The sequence below is a fragment of the Tachyglossus aculeatus genome, chromosome 5 (assembly GCF_015852505.1).
Source record: "Tachyglossus aculeatus isolate mTacAcu1 chromosome 5, mTacAcu1.pri, whole genome shotgun sequence".
Classification (NCBI taxonomy): Eukaryota; Metazoa; Chordata; class Mammalia; order Monotremata; family Tachyglossidae; genus Tachyglossus; species Tachyglossus aculeatus.
The window spans coordinates 69948632-69975246 of NC_052070.1; the positions used below are offsets into that span (position 1 = coordinate 69948632).

The following is a 26615-nucleotide window of genomic DNA, read 5'->3' on the forward strand; positions in this document are numbered from 1 at the left end:
TTAGTACAGTGCTCTGCACACAGTAAGCGCTCAATAAATACGATTGACTGATTGATTGATTGATCAGGGAAAGGAAAAATTTCCACATGAAGAGACTGATCACAGAGGAAGGACTTCTGAGTTCGGAATGTCCCAAAAGGGACAAGACTGAAATCTAAATTCATTCAATCGCATTTACTGAGCACTTACTGTGTGCAGAGCACTGTACTAAGCACTTGGGAAGTACAAGTTGGCAACATATAGAGACGGTCCCTACCCAACAACAGGCTCATAGCGCTGTGAGGTTGGGGGAACGGACCTGCCCTCCCAGATTTGGAAGCCTGGATGAGGTAGGGACAGTTATCTCCTTTGTGACCTTGGGCAAGTCACTTCACTTCCACTGGGCCTCAGTTACCTCATCTGTAAAATGTGGATGGGGACTGGGAGCCCCAGGTGGGACACGGACTGTGTCTAACCCGATTTGCTGTGTCCATCCCAGTGCTTAAGCATGTATACTGAGCACTCACCGTGTGCAGAGAGCACTGTACTAAGCACTTGGGAGAGTACAATATAACAGAGTTGATAGTCATGTTCCCTGCCCACAAGGATTTTATGGATATCTAAAAAGATCACGGAAGCTATGGACTTCATGAACACAGAATTGTTGTTCAAGTTCCACACTACCAGTACGAGAGGCACCCATCGAAGCGGGTGTACTACTTTGGGTTACGAATTCCAACTGAATGAGTGATAATCATATGGAATTCTTAACACAGAAAATAGCACAAGAAGAAAATATCAGTAATTCAAAAGGGGTATGGATAAATTCAAGGAGAAGCAGTCCATGAGTTACTGGAGAAAAGTCTGTGATGTTAGCTGGCACATTCCTAAAATTTGGAGAGACGCCATGAAACACAATCATCCCGAGGTTCCTTCCCCTAAGCAATCTACTCTACATGGTAGGAAACAGAATACTGAATTGGACATGCTCTTAGATCACTAAAATAGATACCCTTTTCAAAGATGCCCAAATCCTGTTGAAAGATGGAAATCTTTGTTCACAAGAGAGGGGAGACATTTTGTATATATACTAAAACTGCATTTAATGATGATAAAAAGAACTCTCGAAATAAACTACCTTCATAGACGCTGTCCTGCTTGCCAATTAAATCTGGGGCTTGTCCTTTGTACCTGTGCCAAACATCAAGAACATTTCATTTTTATATAAACATATCTCATAATCAGATAAGGAAAACTGCATTTTTAAGGAGCTATAGAGAGCCTTTTTCTTCCTGTCCCCTGTAGAATGAGTTCAATGTAATTATTTTAAAGTTTAAGTCCAAACACACTTTCAAAATCAATTTCAAGACTAAGCACTAAGGAGAGCTTCTATGTCACTCTAGACATGTGATTAAACTTGGTCCTTAAATATTCACCATTCAAATGTATACAAAGTAGATATTTCCACAGCAATCACTCCTGAAAACAGTGGGAAATTACTCTTTTTTTCCCTTAAAAGTGAGGTCTTAACACTCAATAGCCCCGGATGTTTGGTGCACTTTCCTCAAACAAGCAAGAAATAGAAGTATTCCAGCTGGATTCCCCCCGGCTCTCTGTTCCGGAACCTCTAAAATTTCTAATTTTCTCTATACCTTTCCGAAGTCGATGCCTTGGATTTAGTCTTCAGAGCCAAATATTTCTCCCGGCAACTGCCACACAACAAGTAATATGGATTTCCGCTTCCACATTCACCACCAAACCATCCATCCACGTAGGAACCATTGCTCCGATATCCCTGCCGGTTAGCACTCCGTCCACAGCCAGGATGGTTTCTTTTCATGTGCTGATTGAAGCTCACCACGCTGGATTCACAGAGCTCACAGACCACCACTTCTTCTCTATCTTCGGACTCACAGACATGCTGTAGGGAATTATTTTGGTGCCAATTATTACACGCAGATCATAGAAATCACATATTAGGAATAGGGAAATCAGCTTATTTGGTTATTGTAAACTGCACAAGCAAGCTGGAAATATAGGTTTATTTCAGCTATACTAAAATGCTATTTTAAATGATAACCCAGCCGTCCGAGAATACTGATGGGTGCGCGTCTTATTTTTCTTTAATCCAAAATGAATAAACCTAATCTAGTTCTCGAAAGCGGCAACAACCCACAGAGAAGGATCGCTTCCCTCTTCACCAGCCCTAGTTTTCCAACGCAGCAAAGAACAGGTTAGGATCTGACTGGGGAGCTAGTTTACCCCACTGGAACTTCTATATGCGCCACTACAGGGGTACTTTCAGAGGTTTTTTAAAGGGGAAAGGTGAGGTAACCAGTAGTTTCTCAGAGTAGGCTCAATAAATAGTACTGATTGATTGATGGCAATATTGCCACAAGTGGATGCCCACCTACCCCATTCCCAACAGTATTCCAAAACGGCACCTAGCAAGGCAGAGTGTATGTGTGTAAAGGGGATAGGTGCTACACGGCACCTCTACACTGTATTCAGAGAAAGCATGGATGCTACACAATACCCACACACACAGGGAGGGAAGATATTTTTCCACCGGTTCATAAAGCAACTGTAACACCTCATTTCCTGCCTCGGCCAGAAAGGGAGAAAAGGGATTCTTAGACAGCACTTCTCTTTTTGGGAAAATGCTTTAAAAAATGGAATTTTTTTTAAAAGTTCAACAAAGTTCCAGAGAATGCAATTTTTTGTAACTGCTGTACCTCACAGATTCTGTTTCTGAATATCTTATTGTCTTGAGATTAGGTGTTATTTGGCGTCGCCAGGTCATGGGATTTTATACCATAATGATTCATTTTTCACAGGTTTTGAATACACAGGTCAATGAGCAAAAACAGTGAACCTGCCAATATTTTATTCTCCACACTAGAAGTATATTTATTAATTTTATGCCTAGCTCTATTAAGAAGCTCGACTTCGAAATGGATTTGATTACAAACTGTAGAGGTACCCGCTGACTTAATGCCTAAGATGAAATAAACTCCCTAAATATCCAGAGTGGCTGAACTATGTACATTTAGTGCCTCTGCGCTAATAATAATAATAATAATAATGATGGCATTTATTAAGTGCTTACTATGTGCAAAGCACTGTTCTAAGCGCTGGGGGGATACAAGCTGATGAGGTTGTCCCACGTGGGGCTCACAGTCTTCATCCCCATTTTACAGATGAGGGAACTGAGGCGCAGAGAAGTTAAGTGACTTGCCCAAAGTCACACAGCTGACAAGTGGCGGAGCCGGGATTTGAACCCATGACCTCTGACTCCAAAGTCCGTGCTCTTTCCCACTGAGCCACTCTGCTTCTCTAATAATACACGGGATATGCATCCAACTGGCAATAACCAGTTGGCTCTAACGATAAAAACCAAAATAAAAAAACATGAACGTAGTCAAGTAGCAATCCAAGCTGAAACATTTCCATAAAGCTTTCTCCTTGTTAATTTGCGGGCCAAAAATAACTTCAAGCATTAAATTCAGCAAGGCAAAGGTTTCAAGTGGGAAGTCATTAGTCTGCTATTTAAATTTTAGAAACAGATTGGGCTGTAAGCTAAGGACAGTGAAAGCAGAAAAGGAAGTCAAAGCAGCCCCAGCTGCAGTCACACACACCCATGTAGGCCAATCCAATACCTCTGGGATCCACATTCCCAGAATATCATTATCACTGGCCAGGTCTTGTCCAAACATTGCTTCCATTGCTTCATCATCAAGATCGATTTCTAACTCCTCATCTAAGTTGAAGTCATACAGTGCTCCAGGGTCTTGCTGCAAAGATATTCCTTCTCTCCGGCTCTGATTTCTATGGGCCTGTACAGAGCGGTATAGCCCCGCTCAGGACGAAAAAGAAAAACATATTTTACTGGAATGCTTCACACAGTCTCATGATCTCAGCCAAACTTAATCGCCACGACAGAGGTTGGATGAAATCCTCGCACTGGTCTAACGGGGTTCCAAGCCATAAAGACTGGAATGCCTCTAAATCATATGGTTGCCTACACACCTGTGTAGTATATAATGAAAACAGTAGCCACGGTTCTTAAGAGGGTATCTCGGAGATCTAATTCTGTATTCTGACCAGAGTTTAGCACTCTGTTAGTATTCAGGTTAATACTTAGTAGTAGTAGTAGTAGTATTCCTAAGATACCAAAGTCCAGAATAATTACCTGCTCGTGCTAACAGTGTCCGAGCCGCTAAATCAAATTTGTGTCTTCTTGTTACTGCTGATCTCCCTCTGGAGGGAGGGCCGCTTCCAGAAGCTGCGTTCTCCGAGTGATCCAGATTATCAGGACTGTAAAAGGCAGTTTTAAACACACTTAGAAATGAATAATTATAACATCAGGAAATTAAAATCCATACAACGCTGTGGTACCATAAATGTTTACTTTCAATATAATTAATGACAAATCCTGGATTAAGGCCTTTGTTGAAATATATGTACTTGGAAACCTGAAAAAAAATGCGTGTGCATTTTTTTTTAATGCCCTTGGGATCAGAGTGGCTCTCCAGGACAATAAAATATGGGAAGTTCCATAGTAGTTAATGCTAAAAAAAAACAACCCAAAACCCAAAAAATCTCTGATTTTGTGTCACGTCTCCAAAACAATTAAGATGCAAAACCTGAGCAAACTAAGGTCTACAGCCAAAATAAGATCAAGTATGCTAGCATGGCTAACCAATAAAGGTACGAATGATAAAGGAACAATTTATGAACCACTTCTGCCTGAGACTTACACCTCATTTAGGATACTGATAATCTTGTTCCTGGTTTAAATGCAAAGGCAAATCATCAAAAATCATCTATCTCTGATTTTGTGTCATGTCTCCAAAACAATTAAGATGCATAACCTGAGCAAACTAAGGTCTACAGCCAAAATAAAATCAAGTATGCTAGCATGGCTAACCAATAAAGGTACGAATGATAAAGGAACAATTTATGAACCACTTCTGCCTGAGATTTACACCTCATTTAGGATACTGATAATCTTGTTCCTGGTTCAAATACAAAGGCAAATCATCAAACAAGTAAGAGAAAGAAGCTTTGATTTGTATATCAAAGCAATTTTAACAACTAAAAGAAATTAGCCAAATTATCATTTCAAAGAAAATATGAAAAATTATCAAAGCATAATCATATTTATATTAAAAAACCTTAAACACAATTGCTGATTGTGGTTCTATGAAGTGAAGTTCTAGACATAAGGGGTTCTATGTATTCTTTATCACATTTCCCAAATTCTAAGAACTGGGCTATGAACCCTGTAGGTGTTTAATGATTACTCTTTGGCTCAATGATTATACCAATCTATGGAATAGAAAAACAAGTTTATGCAGAATACTATTTATGTGTTAATGAGGTTGCACAGATATAACATCATGACATATAAAGCCTCTGAAACCTCAGTTTTCAATCATTAAAGTGATCACAGTTGAGCTGCATGCACAATTTTCAAGCAGAGTGTCTTCAAGATAACACTCCCAATATAGAATCAATCAATCAATCAGTCGTATTTATTGAGCGCTTACTGTGTGCAGAGCACTGTACTGAGCGCTTGGGAAGTACAAGTTGGCAAGATATAGAGACAGTCCCTACCCAACAGTGGGCTCACAGTCTATGCATTACCAAATTCAGACTCAGTGTAATTTTTTTCTCTTTAATATTCAATGAAAAATGATTTCCGATGAAGCACCCAAAACATTAGGGAAACGTATCTAATTCAGCTTTGTCACAGGAACTTGTCACAAGAAAACATTTGATGTAGAAAAATAATGCAAAGTGCAAGTTTACAGCTACTTGGGGATGCCACTATTTATACAAGAAGAAGAACCAGAAGAAATCTGATCTGACCTTTCACTAAAGCCCTCCTCCATTTCAGCCGCATCAGCAGAGGGTATATCCCCAGGTGACTGCAGATAGCAGGGATCATTCGACTTCCCGCTGTTTCCTGAAATTGCTGCTCCGTGCCGGGCATCCGCGGTGTTGCCAGACTGAGGCTCTTCATCTTCCTCTGTCCCGGGATGTTCGATCATCCACATGGCCAGGACTGTGATATTCTGAGCATCTGCTTCTCCTCTTGCGCCTTGAGTTAAGGAGTTTGATTTTGAAAACTTTAGTTGCAATTATTGATGCTATCAACATTTTTATTTATTTATAATCGTTGTTACGTGCTTACTATGTGCCAGGCAGTATACTGATTGATAGGGTAGATACAAGCTACACAGACCGGACAGAGTCCCTGTCCCAGAAGGGGCTTTCAGTCCTATTCCCCATTTTACGGATGAGGTAACTGAGGCACAGAGAAGTGAAGTGCCTTGCCCAAGGGCACATAGCAGACAAGTGGCAGAGGCAGGATTAGAACCCAGTTCCTCCGACTCCCAGGCTCAAGCTCCAGTCGCTAAGACTTGCTGCTTCTCCACTTCAAGGTTTACCCAAATTTGTAGCCTATTAAAAACACAACTTTTAATAGTAAGTGTGCTTTTTATCCCCTGGGGTACTGACCAATGAAGGTTGTCCTACCTGTGGCTTCCATGGCTTTTGCAATCTGTCGGAGAGAGAATCCCATTTCCAACAAGGGCACAGCAATTGCCGGTGGAGGAGGAGAAGTTGAAAGTCGACTACTTGGATCTGACAAAGCTGGGATGAAGAAAGAAATGAAGGGGAAAACAAAATCAGCAGGTTACAGGAATATGGATTTTCAGTCAAAATGACAAATCAATAATCCCATAACTATGGATGACAATATCAGAGAAGGACTAATCATATAATTCCAACTGACATGAGTTACCCTTCCTTTTCCATTCTCCGCCCCTGGGAAATCTCTGGTAACATTAATTGGATAGACATTCACTCCCTCAATAATAAGCATTAATCCACCAATAGTATTTAACGAGTGCTTACTCTGTGCACAGCCCTGTACCGAGCGCTTGAGAGATTACAAGAGTATTAGCAGACATGATCTTTGCCTTACAAAATCTAGTTTATGATCTAGTCTATAAATATTGCCCACTCTTCCCCAGCTGAGACACCAGAGTTTTGGGGAAATCGCCCTTATCTTGAGGTGGAGGAAGTAGATGCCTCTTGGGAGTAGGAAAGGTAGGGTACGATAGTTTAGCTCAAAGAGCACACAAACCTGTTCGATTGGAGGGCCTTGTAGTCTGAGAATCGGGAGAGGTCAGGCTTTGCCTCCTTCCTACTTCATCAGAAGGAGAGGTTGGCAGAGAGGATATCGGAGGAGTCTGTGCCCGGCGGGTAGGAAGTACAGTGGTAGTTGGGTAACTAGAGAACATTTGCCTTTAAGAGAATGACAGTGGTTAGGGACCCGATTTAAAACATCACAAATTCTTTCTAAGATTCTACTTTGATAGTACCGTTGCCATAACATAGTCACGATCAGGCCATCGAGGGCCTGCACCATGAAACGTAGGAACCCCACACCAGGGATGAGCCATAATTTCCAGAGAGGCGTCACACAGTGAGTTCTGCTCAGGAGTTCCAAACCACGCAGACTCGTGACCGCTTCACACTTCGGGGTGGGGAGGGGGAAGAGCAGGAGGAACAGAGGGAGAGAGAGAGGAAGGACAGGAAAGGAGGATTTAAGAGAAGGAATCGGCCATACTGCTCCTCCCTCATCTGAGCCAGCAATTCCATCCCTCCTGGGGCCTTGGGCAGTAATTCCCACTCAGCGCAGCCCCCAGAAATGCCGGATGTAGTGCCAACCGTTCGGTGGGACAAGGTGAAAAAATGATCCATGGACCAATTTTTGACATCCCCTGTTCTAAAATAAGCCATAGCTTAATGTAGACATCTCATTTTTAATCACACTATTTCATACAATGTGGGGCATGCTAAATTATTTTACAATTATAAACATTTTTAACACTGCCACCTCAGAATACGATTCAAAGAAGATATAAAGATTTTCTTGGGGTGGGGATGAGGGGGCTGAGTTTAGTTGAAGCTCACGAAGTCTTCTTCATAGACTCAAAATAGTCTATGATAGCACAACCAAACACAGTCTTTATGAGTGTGCAGAGTATGGTCAGGACTGTGACACTCATACTGGTCTTTTCAGACTGACACACATACATAGATGAATTTTACTACCAGTGGCACAAAGGACAACTATATAATAATAATAATAATGGCATTTATTAAGTGCTTACTACATGCAAAGCACTGTTCTAAGCACTGGGGAGGTTACAAGGCAATCGGGTTGTCCCACAGGGGGCTCACAGTCTTAATCTCCATTTTACAGATGAGGTAACTGAGGCACAGAGAAGTGACTTGCCCAAAGTCACACAGCTGACAACCCATGACCTCTGACTCCAAAGCCCGTGCTCTTTCCACTGAGCCATGCTGCTTCCATATGACTTCTATATGAAGTCCCAGAAAGTCTTGGGTAATGAGTGAATAGGGAATTTGATCAAAGCAGGCAAACCCCACTTGGAATAGGCTGGGACACACCAAAAAAGCAAAAGAAGCTATATTTTGATCGGCAATATTTGGCTAAGGATATTTACTAGATATCAGTTATTCCCAAGGGATGAGGTGAACTTACACTTTAAGGAGTGTAAGCCTCTCTTGTTTTGATAAAGATAATCAGCCCACTGCCTGCTGTTTCTAAGAAATTACTCCTGAATGGGGTTAATGAAGGAGCTCGGAGTTTGGGATCTAGCCAAGAAGCCATTCGTAGCAAGTCTCCTCCAAGTTAGTTAAGAGAAAGGAATGGGGTAGGATGGATAAGGAGTTTGGAGAGGAAGGAAGAGAAGAGCATGACATTTGGGAGCAGATGAGTGCGTTGTTGTTTTTTTCAAGACACATCTGACATTGCACCAAAACTGCACTTTAAAATGTAACATCAGTTGGGCGCACTGTTCCAAACGGCAACAATCTACATAATTCAACAGTGGGTGTGAGGACAGGGCCTTTGCTGCCCTAAAACTGAACACAATTGACAAATTACATGCCATTTTTCCTCCACTGTGGGCAGCTAATATAAAGAAGCCCAAGAAACGTCATACACTGCCTAAAGTATGGAAAATCTTAGTGATTATGGAAAATCTTAGTGATTGGGTGGACTTAGTGTCCACCCAAGTGTTAGCTGGTCTTTCTTTTCATGAGATCTTTTGTCGGCATTAATTTTCAGGCTTAAATAAATTTAGATTTCATCATTCAGTCCACAGATTTCTCTCAGGGAACACAGCCACACCTTTTTCTCTCCTCACAAGTTTGCCACTGGCCAGGACAGGAGAGGTCAAGTTACCACCTATTTGAAATGATGCTTAAAGGTACGTAAAGCTTTTACATACTGTGCTCTCTCCCAAGCATAGTAGGTTAGTTGAACAGTAGTCACGTGAAAATGTTCTAAGTGGAATTTCCTGAGATGGCTTGGCTAGAAGTGTATATACATGGCCAATAAGGATTACCTAAAATCTAACCTAAAACCCAAGTAATTCAAAGAAACTAAAGTAAGAGCTCAGCTGAATTAACTAATTCTGTTTAAACCCTTATAATAATAATAATAATAATAATAATAATAATAATAATAATAATAATGACGTTGGTATTTGTTAAATGCTTACTATGTGCCAAGCACTGTTCTAAGCACTGGGGGGATACAAGGTAATCAAGGTTGTCCCACGTGGGGCTCACAGTCTTAATCCCCATTTTACCGATGAGGGAACTGAGGCACAGAGAAGTTAAGTGACTTGCCCGAAGTCACACAGCTGACAAATGGCAGAGCTGGGATTGGAACCCATGACCTCTGACTCCCAAGCCTGCTCTCTTTCCACTGAGCCACGCTGCTTCTCACTACGTGTCAGGCACTGCACAAAGGGCCGGGGTTGATACAAGTCAATCAGGTTGGACACAGTCCATGTCCCTCATGGGGCTCACTGCTTTAATCTCCATTTTAAAGGTGAGGCACAGAGAAGTTTAAATGACTTGCCAAGCTCACACAGCAGACAAATGGCAGAGCCGGGACTTAGAACTAGGTCCCGCTGCTTCTCTAAGGAACTAAGGCAAGTTAAATTTCTGCGGAAGTCTAAAAACCGAAATACTCTACCTTAGAAGACTAAGGGGCATAACTCCCGGTGACTCTGAAGCAGGCACTGTTTCGGTATCAGTTACTGGGGTGGTAGCTGTAGTAGTATCTTCCAGAGAACTGCTCATAAACGACGTGGTGCTAGAAGCAGAAGGACTGGTGGTAACTGGAGTCTGGGCCTGTTGAGTTGGTTCATTTTCTTCGGTTTGTTGATCAACTTCTATGAAACAAAACATCTGGGGGTTAATTTTAAAAGGACACAAAATTAAAATTGCTTAGGGTAACGAAAGGAATGAAAAGAATGGTTATTCAATCAATTATTGAGTGCTTACTGTATGCGGAGCACTGGACTAAGTGCTTGGGAGAGGACACTAGTTGGTAGACATGATCCCTGCCCACAATGACTAGAGGGAGTTTAGTCCCTTTCTACAGTCTCATTCTTCCTGCGGGTGGTGAATATTTACAGAAAAATATACGGCGTTCTTGAAGATGCACATCGCTTGCTCTATATTGCATCCTCTTCACTGTGCATGACAATTTTGGTAACTATTCAGTGAAAACTCCTTTCTTTTAATAATGAGCTGGGACAAGAGGCTCAGTGATACCTGACGGTCTAGATCATGGCCTCTAGATTTTAACTCCTATTTTTAGCCAGAAACTATGAATAAAGGTGAGTACATATAACTGACAAAAGAATACATTTTTAAAAGGAGGTAATGTCATACCAACCATCATCATCATCAATCGTATTTATTGAGCAGTTACTATGTGCAGAGCACTGTACTAAGCGCTTGGGAAGTACAAATTGGCAACATATAGAGACAGTCCCTACCCAACCGTGGGCTCACAGTCTATGTCCACAGGACATGATGGTCCTATATAATAAGCCAAATATTTTCCCTCCAAAATTTCAGCACTGAAAAAACCCTGGTTCATTTCCTTAATGACTTCTATGGAAATAAGAATGCTAAGGGTGCAATAAATGAAAAATAGTAAATAATGTAAGCTTCATTAATATACGATAATAATAACTTTGGTATTTGTTAAGTGCTTACTATATGTCAGGCACTGTACTAAGCACTGGGGGGTGGGGAAATGCAAGCAAATCAGGCTGGACATAGTCCCTGACCCACATAAGGGTCCCAGTCTTAATCGCCATTTTACATATGAGGTAACCGATGCACAGAGAAGTGAAGTGACTTGTCCAAGGTCACACAGCAGACAAGCGGTGGAGCTGGGCAAGGACCAAAAATTTGACCAGCATACTACGATCATATTTTTAAGGCATAAACCACAACACAGATGATAGCATTAATTTATAAGATTAAAACAGCAACATGACTATCTACCAATAATAAGGTAACTGATTTTAACAATTACATGTATGCACTAAAAAAAACCCAACATAACTGTTCCCGCCAAAAGCTTTGCCTATGCTGATTTGTTGGTCACCTGAAACCAGACAGGAGCTCGGCACATCTAATTTCAACTGCTACACTTAAACTCTTTAATGCTGTTTTCAACTTGCAGCAACTGCCCGCTCCCACGGTCATCTGATCCCTGCAGCCAGGCCCTATATTCCTGCTAATCCCCAATTCATGTATTATTTGAGATTAGCTTTGAGGTCGCAATGAGATGCCTCACATTGTGTTTGAGGGCTAACCAACTTCACCCCTCTCAGGACCGCACCTGGAGAGTTTCCAGGACTCTACCAGTCTTGTCTATGGGAGGGAGACTCAAGCAGAGGCAAACCTAGCCTAGCTTGGGTAGTGGCTAACGAGTGGAAGGAAATCTGCTACAAGTCAAAACTCCCCTGTGTTGGGCAGCAGCAGCATGGGAGAGAGTCGAGGGCAGACCTGAAGTTTACTGCGTGGAAGAAGGCAATGGTAAACCATATTTTCACCGAGAAAATTATATGGATACGCTGCCAGAACGACTGCAGATGGAGGTGGGGTGTTCTGGGAGAGATGTGTCCGTGAAGTCGCTATGGGTCGGATGCGACTCGACGGCATAAGGCAAGGGCAAGACCGTCAACTTCAGTATCAAAAAGAGTCTCTGTGTATTTGGGTGTTGTTCAGTGGATCCGGGGATGACCAACAATCAGATCCTATATCCAGTCAGTCCTCTGAGTGCATGAGTGGCGAAATGGGAAGAGTGAGAGCGCTGGAAAGAATGCCAGCAATAAAATGCAATCGCACTGACATGAAAAAACACTAAAAGAAGAGCATTGTACTGGGTGAGGCGGGGGTTGTACCGGGCCTCAGAGGACCGAGTTGTACCGAGTCAGAAGGACCTGCTTTCTAATCCCAGCTCCACCACTTCTCTGCTGTGTGACGGCGGGCAAATCACTTCACTTCTCTGTGCCTAACAGTTACCTCATCAGTAGAATGAGGATTAAGAGACTGTGAGCCTGATGCGGGACAGGGACTGTGTCCAACCTGATTAGCTTGTACCTACCCCAGCATTTCGTTCATTCATTCATTCAACTGTATTTACTGAGCGCTTACTGCGTGCAAGCACTGTACTAAACACTTGGGAAAGTACAATACAACAATAAACACAACGATCTCACAGTCTCGAGTGGGGGAGACAGACATCAATACAAATTTAAAAATTACAGATATGTACTAAGTGTTTTGGGGCTCGGAGAGGGGAAGAGCAAAGGGAGCAAGTCCGGGCGATGCGTAAGGGGGTGGGAGATGAGGAAAAGTGGGGATTAGTCTGGGAAGGCCTCTTGGAGATGTGCCTTCAATTAGGCTTTGAAGCAGGGGAGAGGGGAGAGTGGAGAGAGTGGAGAGTGGAGACTGTGAGCCCACTGTTGGGTAGGGACTGTCTCTATATGTTGCCAATTTGTACTTCCCAAGCGCTTAGTACAGTGCTCTGCACATAGTAAGCGCTCAATAAATACGATTGATGATGATGATGATGTAGGATTAGAGGAAGGAGGGCATTCCAGGCCAGAAGCAGGACATAGGCTAGGGGTCGGTGATGACAGCGGCGAGATTAAGGCACAGTGAGAAGGTTAGCACTAGAGGAGTTCAGGGCCTGGAACATAGTAATCACTTAAATACCACAAAAAACCTGAAAATCAACCTAAATGTGAGCGATCTGAAATCCTATAAATTTACATGTTACATGTTGGTATGCCCTCCTCATCCTCAATATGAAAGGCAGCCAATGGTAAAGTAATATCAAAGTGCTTTTCACTAATTGCTGCCATTACTGTAATCACCTAGCACTTGGAGGAGTCACAAATATTCACACCTTCTGCCCTCGCTCTTCTGACTGAGCCAAAATCAGGAAGCTGACTGTAAGCTCATTGTGGACAGGGAATGTGTCTGTTCATTGTTGCACTGTACTCTCCCAAGCGCTTAGTATAGTGCTCTGCGCACAATAAGCGCTCAATGAATATGATTGAATGAAAGACTCAAATGGATCTCGGAATTCACATCACACTTAAATGATGAAAAAGAAGGAGGAGACCACTCCATCTGGTATTTGTGTATTGAGAAAATTGGCTCAGGGTAAATTTGTATATGTCTAGATTTTCAGATGATTTACCGAGAATTTCCTAAACTTTATAATAAAAAATTAAACTGTAATACTACAAAGAACTTCATCTTGCCCAGCCTGATCAAAGTAAATTAGATAAATCATTACCACATTCAGCCAGAAGACATTTAAGTGATTATCTCTGGAGGTAAAAGTCTGCAGAAAATTGCAACAGCAAAAACTTACAAGTGACTTCCACGACAATACTTCTGACATCATCCACACAAAATGAACCAACTAGGAAAAGCAACTCAAGAAAAAAATACCTTGCTTAATTTTGCCACCAAACTGATCCTCCAAAAGACCATGGACCACTAACTTGTAGATCATGGCTTGGGCTCTTTCCAAATCCGCCAATCCTAGGGCTCTCTTTATGGGAGATCGCATAACCGCTCGTTTCACCATGTGCCTCATCAGGAACTGTAACGCCGCTCGCATTTCAACATCTTCATGAACAACTGGAGAACTCGCGCAGTCGGAATTGTGGCCGTTTTCAGCCAGAACTTTTGGTATAAGAAGCAATTCCGCGTATTTACTGCAACTGAGAAGAGCACTGAGAGATTTCATAGCCCCAAGGTAAAGATAGGACAACTGTACAGCCCTGATTTCGGACTGTACTATATCATGGTTTTTGGGAGTGTGTTCATGGTTCGTTTTTCGTTTTCCTTCCACCACTTGATATTGGGGTTCCATACCCGGGGGTGACGGTTCTAAAGAAAAGGAAGCTATTTCATTTTCTGACTTGGAACTTGTGGCGCCATGACCTTTGACATCATCAGATCGCACCTCTGGGGCAGTGTCACTCTCTGTTTTCTGCTCAATGTCCCCCTTTTCCTCAGATTCATGGCGGTGCTTCTTTTCATGTCGCTTGGCGCTTTGTTTTCCCATGTCTTCATGAATACCGGTCAGGTACGTTAGATCCAGGAGCACGGAAGCTGTCAGTCCCCGAAATCTTGCAACATCAAAGGGCAGCGGTTCACACGATTCCAGATTATACAATGGAGTATCACTAGGCGACCAAAAAGTTGGGAAGCTTTAATAAAGACCAGAATGACAACAGGAAGAAGCAGGTGAGGGATAGACAGGAGGAAAGTACAGGAAATAATGTAGATAAAATAAGATGCATAATGCATTTAAAGTGAATAATTCATATGAACTAGCTTTCAATACTAATTTCAAAATGAGGAAAGAAATGAGTACATCAGAAAATGGGGAAATGAAACGCTGAACGAAAAGGTAATGAGTCATAGAACTGTTTTCGGACTGAGTATCCATCTATTTTGAAAGCCCTCTGGAACTTTGTAATTATGAAGCTTTTTCTAGCCTCTAAAACTATTCAAAAATAATCAATGTTTTCACTAATATTCCTATGCGTTACTTAAGTTTTTTCCAACTTTACAGTTTTAAGTTTAATAATTCATGGGCACTGTTTCTAGTCAGAAACTAAAAGCATTTTATAGATAATTAAAACAGAAATATTTCTTAAAGAATTTATTGCAGAAGCTCAGAAAGTTCATAAAAGCTAAAAATCTTCAAAAAATATTTACAGTACATTTCAAATAACTCCTAAAGTCTCATCTGTTTAAACACCGCTCAATTTCAGTGACTACAAGAGGTGCACACATAATGAAAAGGCAATGACTCTCATTGAATCAATGTCTGTGGTTTTCAACAGGATTCTATTTTCCTCAGTGCAGGAAATTCACCTGGGTTTCAACAGAGTGAACAAACTACTTGGGAAATTATTGAATTTTATCTCTAGGTTTTAAAGCACACAAAATATCAAGAGGGTACTGCATTTCATTCCTACAAACAAGAAATGGAATGCTAGATTCTTCCATTTAAAGAGTGGAAGGGTGGGTAAATAGGATTGGGTGGAGTAAGGGTAAGTTAAATAAAACGTAAAATGTTCTGTGTTAATCCACACCTTTTCTCCAAACAATTTTAGGAATCAAATTTACATATTCTTGGAAAGGGGGGGAGTGGAGAGAGAGAGAGAGAAAGAGAGAGAGGAAGAGAGAAAGAGCGCATATGTGTTAAGGGGGAAGGGCACAGGGAATCAAGCTCAAGATTCTCAGTGGCCTAAGAATAATAGTCAGTCCAAGTATGAAAACAAGATCATAAGCAGGGAAATATTATTGCATAAGGAACTGCACAATTTAAAAAATTAAGATATTTTATATAGAGAAGTTGTAAGCATATCAAGTGGACAAGTAAAGGGAACTTCTGAGCACTAACAAGGAATTAAAAAAATATGGGTTCAATTCAGCTATGAGATGGATTTGCAAATCCAGTGATTTCAGACCTACTCATTGCACATGAAATTATTACATCATTTATTTTGAGGTCTGTCTCCCCGCTCCAGACTGCAGACTGTAAGTTCCTGGTGGGCAGGAACTCTTTTGTACTATACTCTGCCAAGTGCTCAATAGAGTACACTTCACATGGTAAGCAATCAATGAATACCACCGATTGCTTAAATATTCTATAAACATTATAAAATATTGGGGCTATTACTGCACAGACAGGGCACCAATTCTTGCTCATGTCTACTAATGGAAGCAAAAACCAAAGGTAACCCCAGACATAATTTTAGTCCTTCCAATTTTTCCCTCCACCTTTCAAAGAGCTGCTGATATGCAGCATAATTGATAAGTTATTTCTTCCTGGAGAGGAAAGAACTAATGAATGATTAAAAAGGGCCAACAGTCAGATGATGAAGGAGGAGGAACAGGAAGAAAAATGGGACACCTTTCAAATGCTGGATAATTCATTCTTGCTGGATGAACACCTAGGCTCTGCCTCTGCCACTAATCTCCTCACTGTACCTCGTTCTCGCCTGTCCCGCCATCGACTCCCGGCCCACGTCATCCCCCGGGCCTGGAATGCCCTCCCTCTGCCCATCCGCCAAGCTAGCTCTCTTCCTCCCTTCAAGGCCCTACTGAGAGCTCACCTCCTCCAGGAGGCCTTCCCAGACTGAGCCCCCTCCTTCCTCTCCCCCTCTCCATCCCCCCATCTTACCTCCTTCCCTTCCCCATAGCACCTGTATATATGTATATATGTTTGTACGTATTTATTACTCTATTTACTTATTTATTTTACCTGTACATATCTATTCTATTTATTTTGTTAATATGTTTGGTTTTGTTCTCTGTCTCCCCCTTCTAGACTGTGAGCCCACTGTTGGGTAGGGACTGTCTCTATATGTTGCCAACTTGTACTTCCCAAGCGTTTAGTCTGCTCTGCACACAGTAAGTGCTCAATATACGATTGATTGATTGATTGATTGACCTAGGCATTAAGATCATCTATATCAAAATCCCCCAATTTTTATTTGAAACATATTATTTTCCTTATTCTAATTTCCAAGTTCGATAGTTTGTAACTAAATCATGATTATTCGAAGCCTGGAAGAGAAAAACCAGGAGCCCTGAAGGAAAGCTAGTCACTTTTTCCTAAAATGCATATCGCTTGTTCCCCACGGACCACCCCCATCTCCTCTAAAAATGCTAACCGGCTAAAAGTGTAAGTGAATAAGACGGCATACCTGATGGTGATTTCTGCTTCATCCCACTGGACCTTAGCCGACGTACTGCCCTCTTTGACCACGCCAAGTAACGTGGCATGCCGCCCGGTCTGCTTGTGGATGCACCGGCCTCCGACTCGAAGACCGGCATCAACTCCGCCTATCACGGCAAGTACCGGCCACACCTCTAAGCAGAGCGTCTTCAGCTGGAGTTCTGAGAGGTCGGCAAGGCCGTGCCTACTGTGTTTACCTTTCTCCTCCTCTCTGCTCTCTCTCTCTTCCCTCTGCTCGCTTTCCTCGCGGCTTTGAACCGAGCGACTTTTCTTGAGCTTCTGGCCTGTCTCTTTAACGCAGGTCTTGATTTTATGTAGCCTTTCCATCATTTTTTTATTAATGCAGTGGGTCCACCGATCCGTCCGGTGAAGGATACGGATTAACTGAATCGTGGCCTCGGCCAGCACTGTGGCCATGGGGCTGCAGATGGGGTCGCCGGGAAGCAGGTCCCTTGGAGTACCACGCATCTGCATATCACAAATCTTTACCTGGGTGGAGAAATAACAGCTTTCTAGAATGAAGTACAATTCACCTGCAAAAAGCTGTAAAATGTTGCTATTTCCGGACAACATCCAAGCGCTTAGTACAGTGCTTTGTGCTCCGTAAATACCACTGATGATGACTGATGAGAACCCTACTGTTAATTCTGTGCATAGATTAAATGATAATTACTTATTCATACTAATGTCTGGCTCCCCCTCTAAACTGTAGGTTCGTTGTAGAGAGGGAACCTATCAACTCTGTTGTATTGTACTCTCCCAAGCGCTTAGTTCAGTGCTCTGCACATGGTAAGCGCTCAATTAATACAATTGAATGATGGATCATTATATCCTAAAGATTGGACACAACTGAAACCTGCAGCCCATAATGGAATCAGTCATGTGTCCCCCATGCCAGTGCAGTTCAGAAGATGCTCAAGAGGTCAAGGCAACTGTGCAATCTCCTGGAGAACTCTTTTTGGACCCAGAAACCCCTAGACATCCCTAGAGGCAGCATGGCTTAGCGGATAGAGCACAGGCCAGAGAGTCAGAAGGACGTGGGTTCTAATCCAGCTCCACCACCTGGGCATATCACTTCCCTTGTCTGTGCCTCGGTTACCTCACCTGAAAAACGGGGATAAGCACGTGAACCCCATGTGGGACAGGGACTGTGTCCAACCTGCTGAACTTGTAACTACCCCATCGCTTAGAAAAGTGTTTGGCACACAGTAAGTGCTTAATGCTATAATTATTATTAGTGACCAACGAATGTCATCTTTCTTTTTTAAGATCCTCTGACTCGAAGTGGTTGCCGATGAGTAAAATCGACAGGGAGCCCATTTGGTCCCGTTTCGACTGAGGTTTTGCCCCAGAACTGGAAACAATGAGCCCAGCAAAGGATCCCTGAAGTCCTAAACACTGTCCGGTTTCATCCCCACCCGTTCTGGAATACATGGAGGCTGCCCGCAGCTCAGTGCTCTTCCGGATGATTCGAAAACAGCAGCAGCAGCCCCGGTCTGCTCCAAGATCACCCCCAGTCCTGAAGGCCCAGAGAACAGAGCCCTCCAAAGCCTTCAAATTCAAAGACCCTAAAAGGAAGCTAACATTTCAGGATGCAGAGTCAGTACAAAATAGCTAGCTTGATGTAACTTATTTTTATCTTGACTCAGGTGGCTTCTGAAGACAAGATATTGGTATACTCAATCAGCAGTCGAACCATTTGCCCTTTCCTTTAATTATTAAAATGTATTTTTATGACTAGGCTAGGATCACAGTTATAATTTTTGGTTACCTTTTCTCCTGGATTGCTACTATAGAACATTACACAAGGATATAATTCTGCTGCATCCACATCTTCGAAAGCAAGTTTAGGCTCCTAGGTTTTGGCCCAGTTGAAGAGATATGGAAAAAAAATGAAACCTTTTTAAAATTAACCAACATTATAAAACTCAAACTTTCAGTGTCTAAGTCAGACCGTTCTAAAATCAAAGCACTCTAGCCAACTAGAAAAACCAGAGTCAACTGACAATTATCTACAACAAAAGGCTCAAAAAGAAGCCTCATTTTAATCACTGAGATCAACCACTTCTCTAAAAATCTATAGAAGAAGAGAGAACGAGACTAAACCCACGCCACCCACACACTCTCAGTAAAAGGCCTAACTCACATAGATGCATCAACTGGTAAAGCCAGCATACTCTCTACAAAGAAAAGGGAAATATGAAGTGCAAGAGCCACAAGCAACTCCAGCATATGAACAAAGATCCCCTTGCACATAGGTGAATTGGCAGAGTTAATTCTCCAGGTTGCTTAGAGAAAACCCAAGAGGTTAACAGAGCCGGACTCCAGGGAGAAACTGGCAAATCCTCCCTCTTATTTTATCTTAAAGTTTAAGGAGGAGGAGAATACAAAAGGCTAATTAAGAGATTATCTTCCTTCCATTCCCAGGCAAAATTCTTTATTGTGTGAAACTATAGTTTGTATTTGTCTGACTAGAGTGCCACAACATCTTGCCTCTCTCACCTATTTTCTAGTAGGAGTACTAATTAGCAGTGAAAGGGACCAAAAAAGAATACGAGAAAAGGGAAAGATGTGGTCAATCCATAAACTGGATAACCAGCCCCTGAAGAGTTGAGGGTTGACAAAAGACTTCAACTCGGAAGCGCTCTCTAGGCTGTAAGCTTGTCCCTCTTGACTGTAACCTCATCATGGGCAGGGAACGAGTCTACTAATTCTGTTGTGTTGTACTCTCCTGAGCACTTACCAGATAGTAAGCGCTCAATAAATACCATTGATCGACTGACTACTTGGACAATTAATATGCCGTAAACAAATTTTAGTACCTCTCCATTTTTCCCAAAGGAAATAGTTCTGGCCTCCATGTCTAGCACACAGGTGATGAAATCTCCTTGAGTAAAGCTGGACAGTGTCAGAGTCTGTTCTCCATTATGATAGAGGTTACCACTGTAGGCTCTATACAGCCACATATCGGAGGTCGTGCGATGGTTAAAATCATGCACTGGCCAGCGAGAGACTCCAACACATGTGCCTTCATTACCTCGATTTTCCTTGACGATGTAAAACTAAAAAAAAAAAAATGAAAAGTAACAAAGAGTATTATCAGTCTGTGATCACAAAACCTCTCACAGGCCTTATCTGCTGTAAAACCGGTAGGAAAGGGCAAGGTTCTTTCCACTCCTCCCTCTCCCTCCCGCACAGAGCAACTCAGTCCACAGGAAAAATGAAAGAAAAACTATTTTCAGTTCTACAAACCTTCCATTGATAGCATCCAGAAGTGACTCCAGTTGATCCTAACCCATAGCCTTTCCCGCCACTCCCATGAGTCAAAATCTGCCCATTTTCTACTAAGCAGCATTGGGCTTTCTCTGGGTCAAAAGACACTTCTTGAATTGGAAGGTTCTCATCTTCTTCCTCCAATTCTCCTTGCTTCTACCAGAAATGAAACTTGTGAGTTCTTCAGAGGAAACTTAACTGACCGGTAATCGATAAAAACGAAGGGCGACGTAAGTCACTTACCTGTAACTTCATTTCCTGCTCCTTTTCCTTAATCTGAATAGCGTGTTTGGCTTGAGCAATTGGTGTTTCCCACATACAATCCGACAGAAGGGAAAACAACCGCTCCACCACCTAGTTTGTGATACAAACAGAAAAACATCATTCCAAAACAGTGCTCTTAAGTAGATTATTTCTTTAGATGGGTAATATTACTTGCAAAGGCATAGTGTGGCAGACCTTGTGAATGGCTGGGCTATTCCATTTCAATAAAGAGTTTAATGTAGTTTCCACCTATATCTAATTTACAATCCAAAAGGAGTACTGGCATTAGGGAATCTTAACAAATATTTAGCAATCACAGTGGAGCACCCACAGGGCTGTAGGCTTTTACATAAGAGATCTGTTTCTTATACTGAAAACCAAAAACATAACCCCAATCGGTGTTTAAAATAGAGGGCCGAATTTCTTAAATCTCGTGAGGGCCAAACAATAATGTAACCAGCTGCTAGAGGGTAAAGCAGAAGGGAATAGAGGGGATTTAAGAGGACTTAGTTACTATTTCTGCCTGTGGCAGCTCCAATGGCTCTGGACCTGGCCGAGAAGGAGTCCGCTCACCCCCTCTCCATGCAGCCCCCATTCTATCCAGCAGCTCTGGAGACCACAGCAGGAGGGTGAAGAATTAATCATATTTACTGAGCGTTTGGAAGAGTACACTATAACTGAGTTGGAAGGCACATTCCCCTACCAAGACGAACTCACAGTCTAGAGGGGAAGACGGACATTACGATATATAAATAAATTACAGATATGTACATAAGAGCTGTGGGGCTGAGGGATGGGTGAATAAAGGGAGCAAATCAGTGATGCAGAAAGGAGTGGGAAAAGAAGAGATGAAGGCTTAGTCAAGGGAAGGCCTCTTGGAGACGGTGTGCCTTCAATAAGGCTTTGAAGATGACAGGAGTAAATCTCAGATATGAAGTGGGAGGGCATTCCAGGCCAGAGGCAGGACGTGGGTGAGAGGTTGGTGGCAAGATGGATGAGATGGAGGTACAGTGAGTAGGTTGGCATTAGAAGAGCAAAGCGTGTAGGACGGGTTGTAGTCGGACAGCAGTGAGGTAAGGTAGAAGGGGGTGAGGAGATTGAGCCTGACAGCTCGTTAGGAGCCCCCTCAGCTACTTTTCCCACCAGTCATTTGATCCAAAGCATGTGACAGACTGGATTTGCCCTGATGACTGCATTTGGCCCTTCCCTGATTTACCCATTAAAAATTAAGATTTCCCATTAAATTATGGGACATGAAATGATATGCTAAAGTAACTTCAACCTGAGCCATTTGATCATCTTCCACACCAGATTCGCAAGCGGGCAGCACGGCTTCGAGAACGTGAAGTGCCAGGAGCCTTGTCCTTAAGTTGCCAACCAGGGGGATACCTGAAAAAGAAAAGCATTATGCCACTATCGACATACTCTAAGACACGGAGCTCAAATAAACAATCCCTTAAGGAATTACTGACGATTGCTTGTCAGTCTGGGTTCTAATCCCAGCTCTGCCGCTTGTCTGCTGGGTGACCTTGGGCAGTGTGGCCTAGAGAATAGAGCAAAGGCCTCCTCACTCTCAGCTTCAAGGCTGTCCATCACCTCTCCCCCTCCTACCTCACCTCCCTTGTCTCCTTCTACAGCCCACCCCGCACCCTCCGCTCCTCTGCCGCTAATCTCTTCACCGTACCTCGTTCTTTATGTCCCGCCGTCGACCCCCAGCCCACGTCCTTCCCCGGCCTGGAATGCCCTCCCTCTACCAATCCGCCAAGCTAGCTCTCTTCCTCCCTTCAAGGCCGTACTGAGAGTTCACCTCCTCCAGGAGGCCTTCCCAGACTGAGCCCCTTCCTTCCTCTCCCCCTCATCCCCCTCTCCATTCCCCCATCTTACCTCCTTCTCTTCCCCACGGCACCTGTATATATGTATATATGTTTGTACATATTTATTACTCTATTTATTTATTTATTTTACTTGTTCATATCTATTCTATTTATTTTATTTTGTTAGTATGGTTGGTTTTGTTGTCTGTCTCCCCCCTTTTAGACTGTGAGCCCACTGTTGGGTAGGGAGTGTCTCTATATGTTGCCAACTTGTACTTCCCAAACGCTTGGTACAGTGCTCTGCACACAGTAAGCGCTCAATAAATACGATTGATTGATTGATTGATCCATCAAGCTAGCTCTCTTCCTTCCTTCAAAGCCCTACTGAGGGCTCACCTCCTCCAGGAGGCCTTCCCAGACTGAGCCCCCTTTTTCCCTCCTCCTCCTCATCCCCCCTGCCCTACCTCCTTCCCCTCCCCAAAGCACCTGTACATATGTTTGTACAGATTTATAACTATTTATTTTGCTTGTGCATATTTACTATTCTATTTATTTTGTTAATGATGTGCATATAGCTTTAATTCTATTTGTTCTGACGATTTTGACACCTGTCTACATGTTTTGTTTTGTTGTCTGTCTCCCCCCTGTAGGCTGTGAGCCCGTTGTTGGGTAAGGACCGTCGCTATATGTTGCTGACTTGTACTTCCCAAGTGCTTAGTACAGTTCTCTGAACACAGTAAGCACTCAATAAATACGATTGAATGAATGAATGAAAGGCAGAAGAACCTGAGTTATAATCCTGGCTCTGCCAATTGTCTGCTGTGTGACCTTGGGCAATTCATTCCAATCAATCAATCAATCAATCGTATTTATTGAGCGCTTACTATGTGCAGAGCACTGTACTAAGCGCTTGGGAAGTACAAATTGGCAACACACAGAGACAGTCCCTACACAACAGTGGGCTCACAGTCACACACTTCTCTGTGCCTCAGTTAGCCCATCTGTAAAATGGGGATGAGCGCCCCATGTGGGACAGGGACTGTGTCCAACCCAATTTAGTACCTTTAGTGCAGTGCCTGGTATAAAGTGTCTAACAAATATCAGTTACTATTATTATTATGCTTAAAATATATATGAACAGGTAGCAGAAATGAGTTAATTTAAATATATACTAGTTGGGGTCTTTGATAGGGTGTGGGATTGACAATACCTGAAGAACACTTCTGAGATGCAATGTTAAGAAGCACTTCGGTCCATTTAGGGGATGCCATTTTTGATTGAATAGCTTTCGAGGAAACAACTCTCCGTAGAAAGACTAAAAAATCCCCTAGGTGTAATTCAGCGGCATGCTGTTTTCGGAGAGCAGCTGAAAGTTTAAGAAATATGTCTACATTACAAGAGAGATTCTAAATGGGAAACACATTCTTCCACAGGGCCAGTCATTTAAATGGCAAAAACTTTGCAAAATTAGAGAAGCAGCGTGGCTCGGTGGAAAGGGCCCGGGCTTTGGAGTCAGAGGTGATGGGTTCAAATCCCACCTCTGCCACTTGTCAGCTGTGTGACTTAGGGCAAGTCATTTCACTTCTCTGTGCCTCAGTTCTCTCATCTGTAAAATGGGGATTAAGACTGTGAGCCCCCCATGGGACAACCTGATCACCTTGTAACCTCCCCAGCACTTAGAACAGTGCTTCGCACATAGTAAGTGCTTAATAAATGCCATTATAAAAAATAAGTTAGGCATGGGGCTACTACACATCAATCAATTTTGAAGTTTTTAAAAAACTGAAATGAAAAAAGAGTCAGTGAAAAAACAAATCACCAAATGATGACACTTGTATTCACTTCTGTACTCAAAATACAAACCTTATAAATGCTATTATATCAGTTTATGCAGCTGAGTTTTTTAGTCTTTTTGAGGGATCCGGCTAAAAAAAACCTTTACTATCGTGTCCCTAGCATTGAACAAATTTTTTGGGGTCTATTTTTTGGACAGAAAATAAAGATGGACCATCAAAATCATTAGTTGAATAACAGCCCCCCAAAGTTCAAAGATTTTACCTCCAATCGTCCTCTATCCAGCATAGATTATTCATGATTCCAACCTTCCATCCAGATTTAAAAGTCCTCTTAAGGCTCTATGTTTTCCTCTAGCATCAAGGTATGCCTTAGAGGAGACGTTCATTAAGAAGGGCAAGTAGGCATTTTGGGAGGGAGCGAAAAATGTGCTTTATTTTTGAGGGGCTGCTTTAAAATCAGGGTCAACCTGGTTTTGGAGCAACATAGCCCGTATCCCTAGACTTTTAAAACAGAAAAATGCCCAAGTACCAGAAAATAGACTTTTAAAGGCAGGGTCTGTTTTGTGCTTGCTTTGACCTCAGAATCACATTGGATCATCCTGCTAGTCCACAGGACAACTGAAATGGGGAACAAAATACTTTAGATATTATGCGCCGAAAATATATCCTAGTGGAAAGATTAACCATATGTATATTTAGTGATCCCAGGCACTGTCACCCTTCCTGTACAAATTTTGTAAAAATAATTCCTTTAATCACATCAAGACAAAAAGTTCTACGTCTTAAATCAATACCTCTGAAGTCTTTCTTCTCATTCTCTCCACTTGAATCTGCCTTTTTTTCTTCCCCTCCCTCTTCTTCCTCTTCTCCTTCTTCTCCAAAGGAAACCAAAAGCAAGACCCCAGCTTGTGACAGTAAGTTCTTCAACTGACTGCACAGCAGATCCAGCAAAGATTGCACTACTTTGGGGCTCAACTGATCGGCGTACGTCCTATGAGTGGCGGAGAGAAAAAAACTGTATCTCAGAATATATTAAACAGGAAGACTGTAACAGATATGTCGACTTTTGTAACTGAACAGTGTACCGATTAGGTGCTTGGAGAAAACCAGGGTTTCGAACACGGTTAAGGGAGCGGGGTACCAAAAATCTCAATTAATCAAGCAATCTCAAGAAGGCTTACCCAGTAGTGATGGCGAGAATCTGTAGTAGTCTTGTACTGGCTACTTTCAAAGCAGTGCTGAGCTGGGAAATACCAGTTTTCGGTAATAATTGCATGGGTTGACCTAGCATGGTGTCTGTACCACACAGCTGCGATAGTACATTTAGCAAACCAGTGGAAATTGCCAAAGAAACGTCAACTGGTTGATAATGGACACTTAGAGCAAAGACGGTTACCAAAAGAAGACGCTGCTGAGCTTCTAAAATACAAGAAGAAGAAACATTAGGGCATCTGGATGAGTCCTTTAACAAAACAAGTAACAACAAACGTCAAAAAACAAAATTAACTCCTTCCTCCCATCCAGGAAGTACCATCGGGACTCGGTGGGGAGTTTTGGGACGTGGTGGGGAATTCCTTTCGGCCAAGAAAGAGGCAAGGGCCCAGAGGAGCCCAGTGCACCTATTCCCTTGGAAGGGTGTGTGTAGGGAGAGGGGAATCAATCAATCAATCGCTTTTATTGAGTGCTTAGGTACAGGGATGGTCTAGGTACAGTCTCCTAAGGTTGTTGCAGGCAGAGAACGTGTCTACCAGCTCTGTTATTTTCAATTCAATCGTATTTATTGAGAACTTTCTGTGTGCACAGCCCCGTACTAAGCACTTGGAAAGTACAATTCGGCAACAAATAGAGACAATCCTTACCTAACAATGGGATCACAGACCTGTATATATGTGTATAAGTTTGTACGTATTTATTACTCTATTTCTTTATTTTACTTGTACATATTTATTCTATTTATTTTATTTTGTTAATATGTTTTGTTTTGTTGTCTGTCTCCCCCTCCTAGACGTGAGCCCGCTTTTGGGAAGGGACCGTCTATATGTTGCCAACTTGTACTTCCCAAGCGCTGAGTACAGTGCTCTGCACACAGTAAGCACTCAATAAATACGATTTAATGAATGAATGAATACAGACTATTTTTTGGCACTCTCCCAAGCACTTAGTACAGCGCTCTGCACAAAGTAAATGCTCAATAAATATGACTGACTAAGCAATCAATGACATTTATCAATCAGTGGTATTTATTCTGTGCTTACTGTGTGCAGAGTGCCGTACAAGCACATGGGAGAT

The 26615-nt window shown here is 42.4% G+C and overlaps 1 protein-coding gene across 3 annotated transcripts in view; it reads right to left on the reverse strand.

The window, feature by feature from the left end:
• The window catches only part of HERC1 (HECT and RLD domain containing E3 ubiquitin protein ligase family member 1), a 169162-nt gene that overhangs the window by 52659 nt on the left and 89888 nt on the right, over nt 1–26615 (reverse strand). For all 3 annotated transcript variants that reach the window (XM_038746499.1, XM_038746496.1, XM_038746498.1), the window contains exons 29-46: nt 25508–25745; nt 25121–25317; nt 23741–23896; nt 21999–22105; nt 20696–20806; nt 20432–20608; nt 20002–20241; nt 18951–19034; nt 17148–17668; nt 13867–14633; nt 10070–10268; nt 7136–7296; nt 6523–6639; nt 5854–6085; nt 4172–4296; nt 3618–3838; nt 1632–1900; nt 1118–1170 (exon numbers count right to left, since the gene is read on the reverse strand). In XM_038746499.1, the coding sequence (XP_038602427.1) occupies nt 1118–1170; nt 1632–1900; nt 3618–3838; nt 4172–4296; nt 5854–6085; nt 6523–6639; nt 7136–7296; nt 10070–10268; nt 13867–14633; nt 17148–17668; nt 18951–19034; nt 20002–20241; nt 20432–20608; nt 20696–20806; nt 21999–22105; nt 23741–23896; nt 25121–25317; nt 25508–25745 (3975 nt within the window). The remainder of the gene's footprint in view (nt 1–1117; nt 1171–1631; nt 1901–3617; nt 3839–4171; nt 4297–5853; nt 6086–6522; nt 6640–7135; nt 7297–10069; nt 10269–13866; nt 14634–17147; nt 17669–18950; nt 19035–20001; nt 20242–20431; nt 20609–20695; nt 20807–21998; nt 22106–23740; nt 23897–25120; nt 25318–25507; nt 25746–26615) is intronic.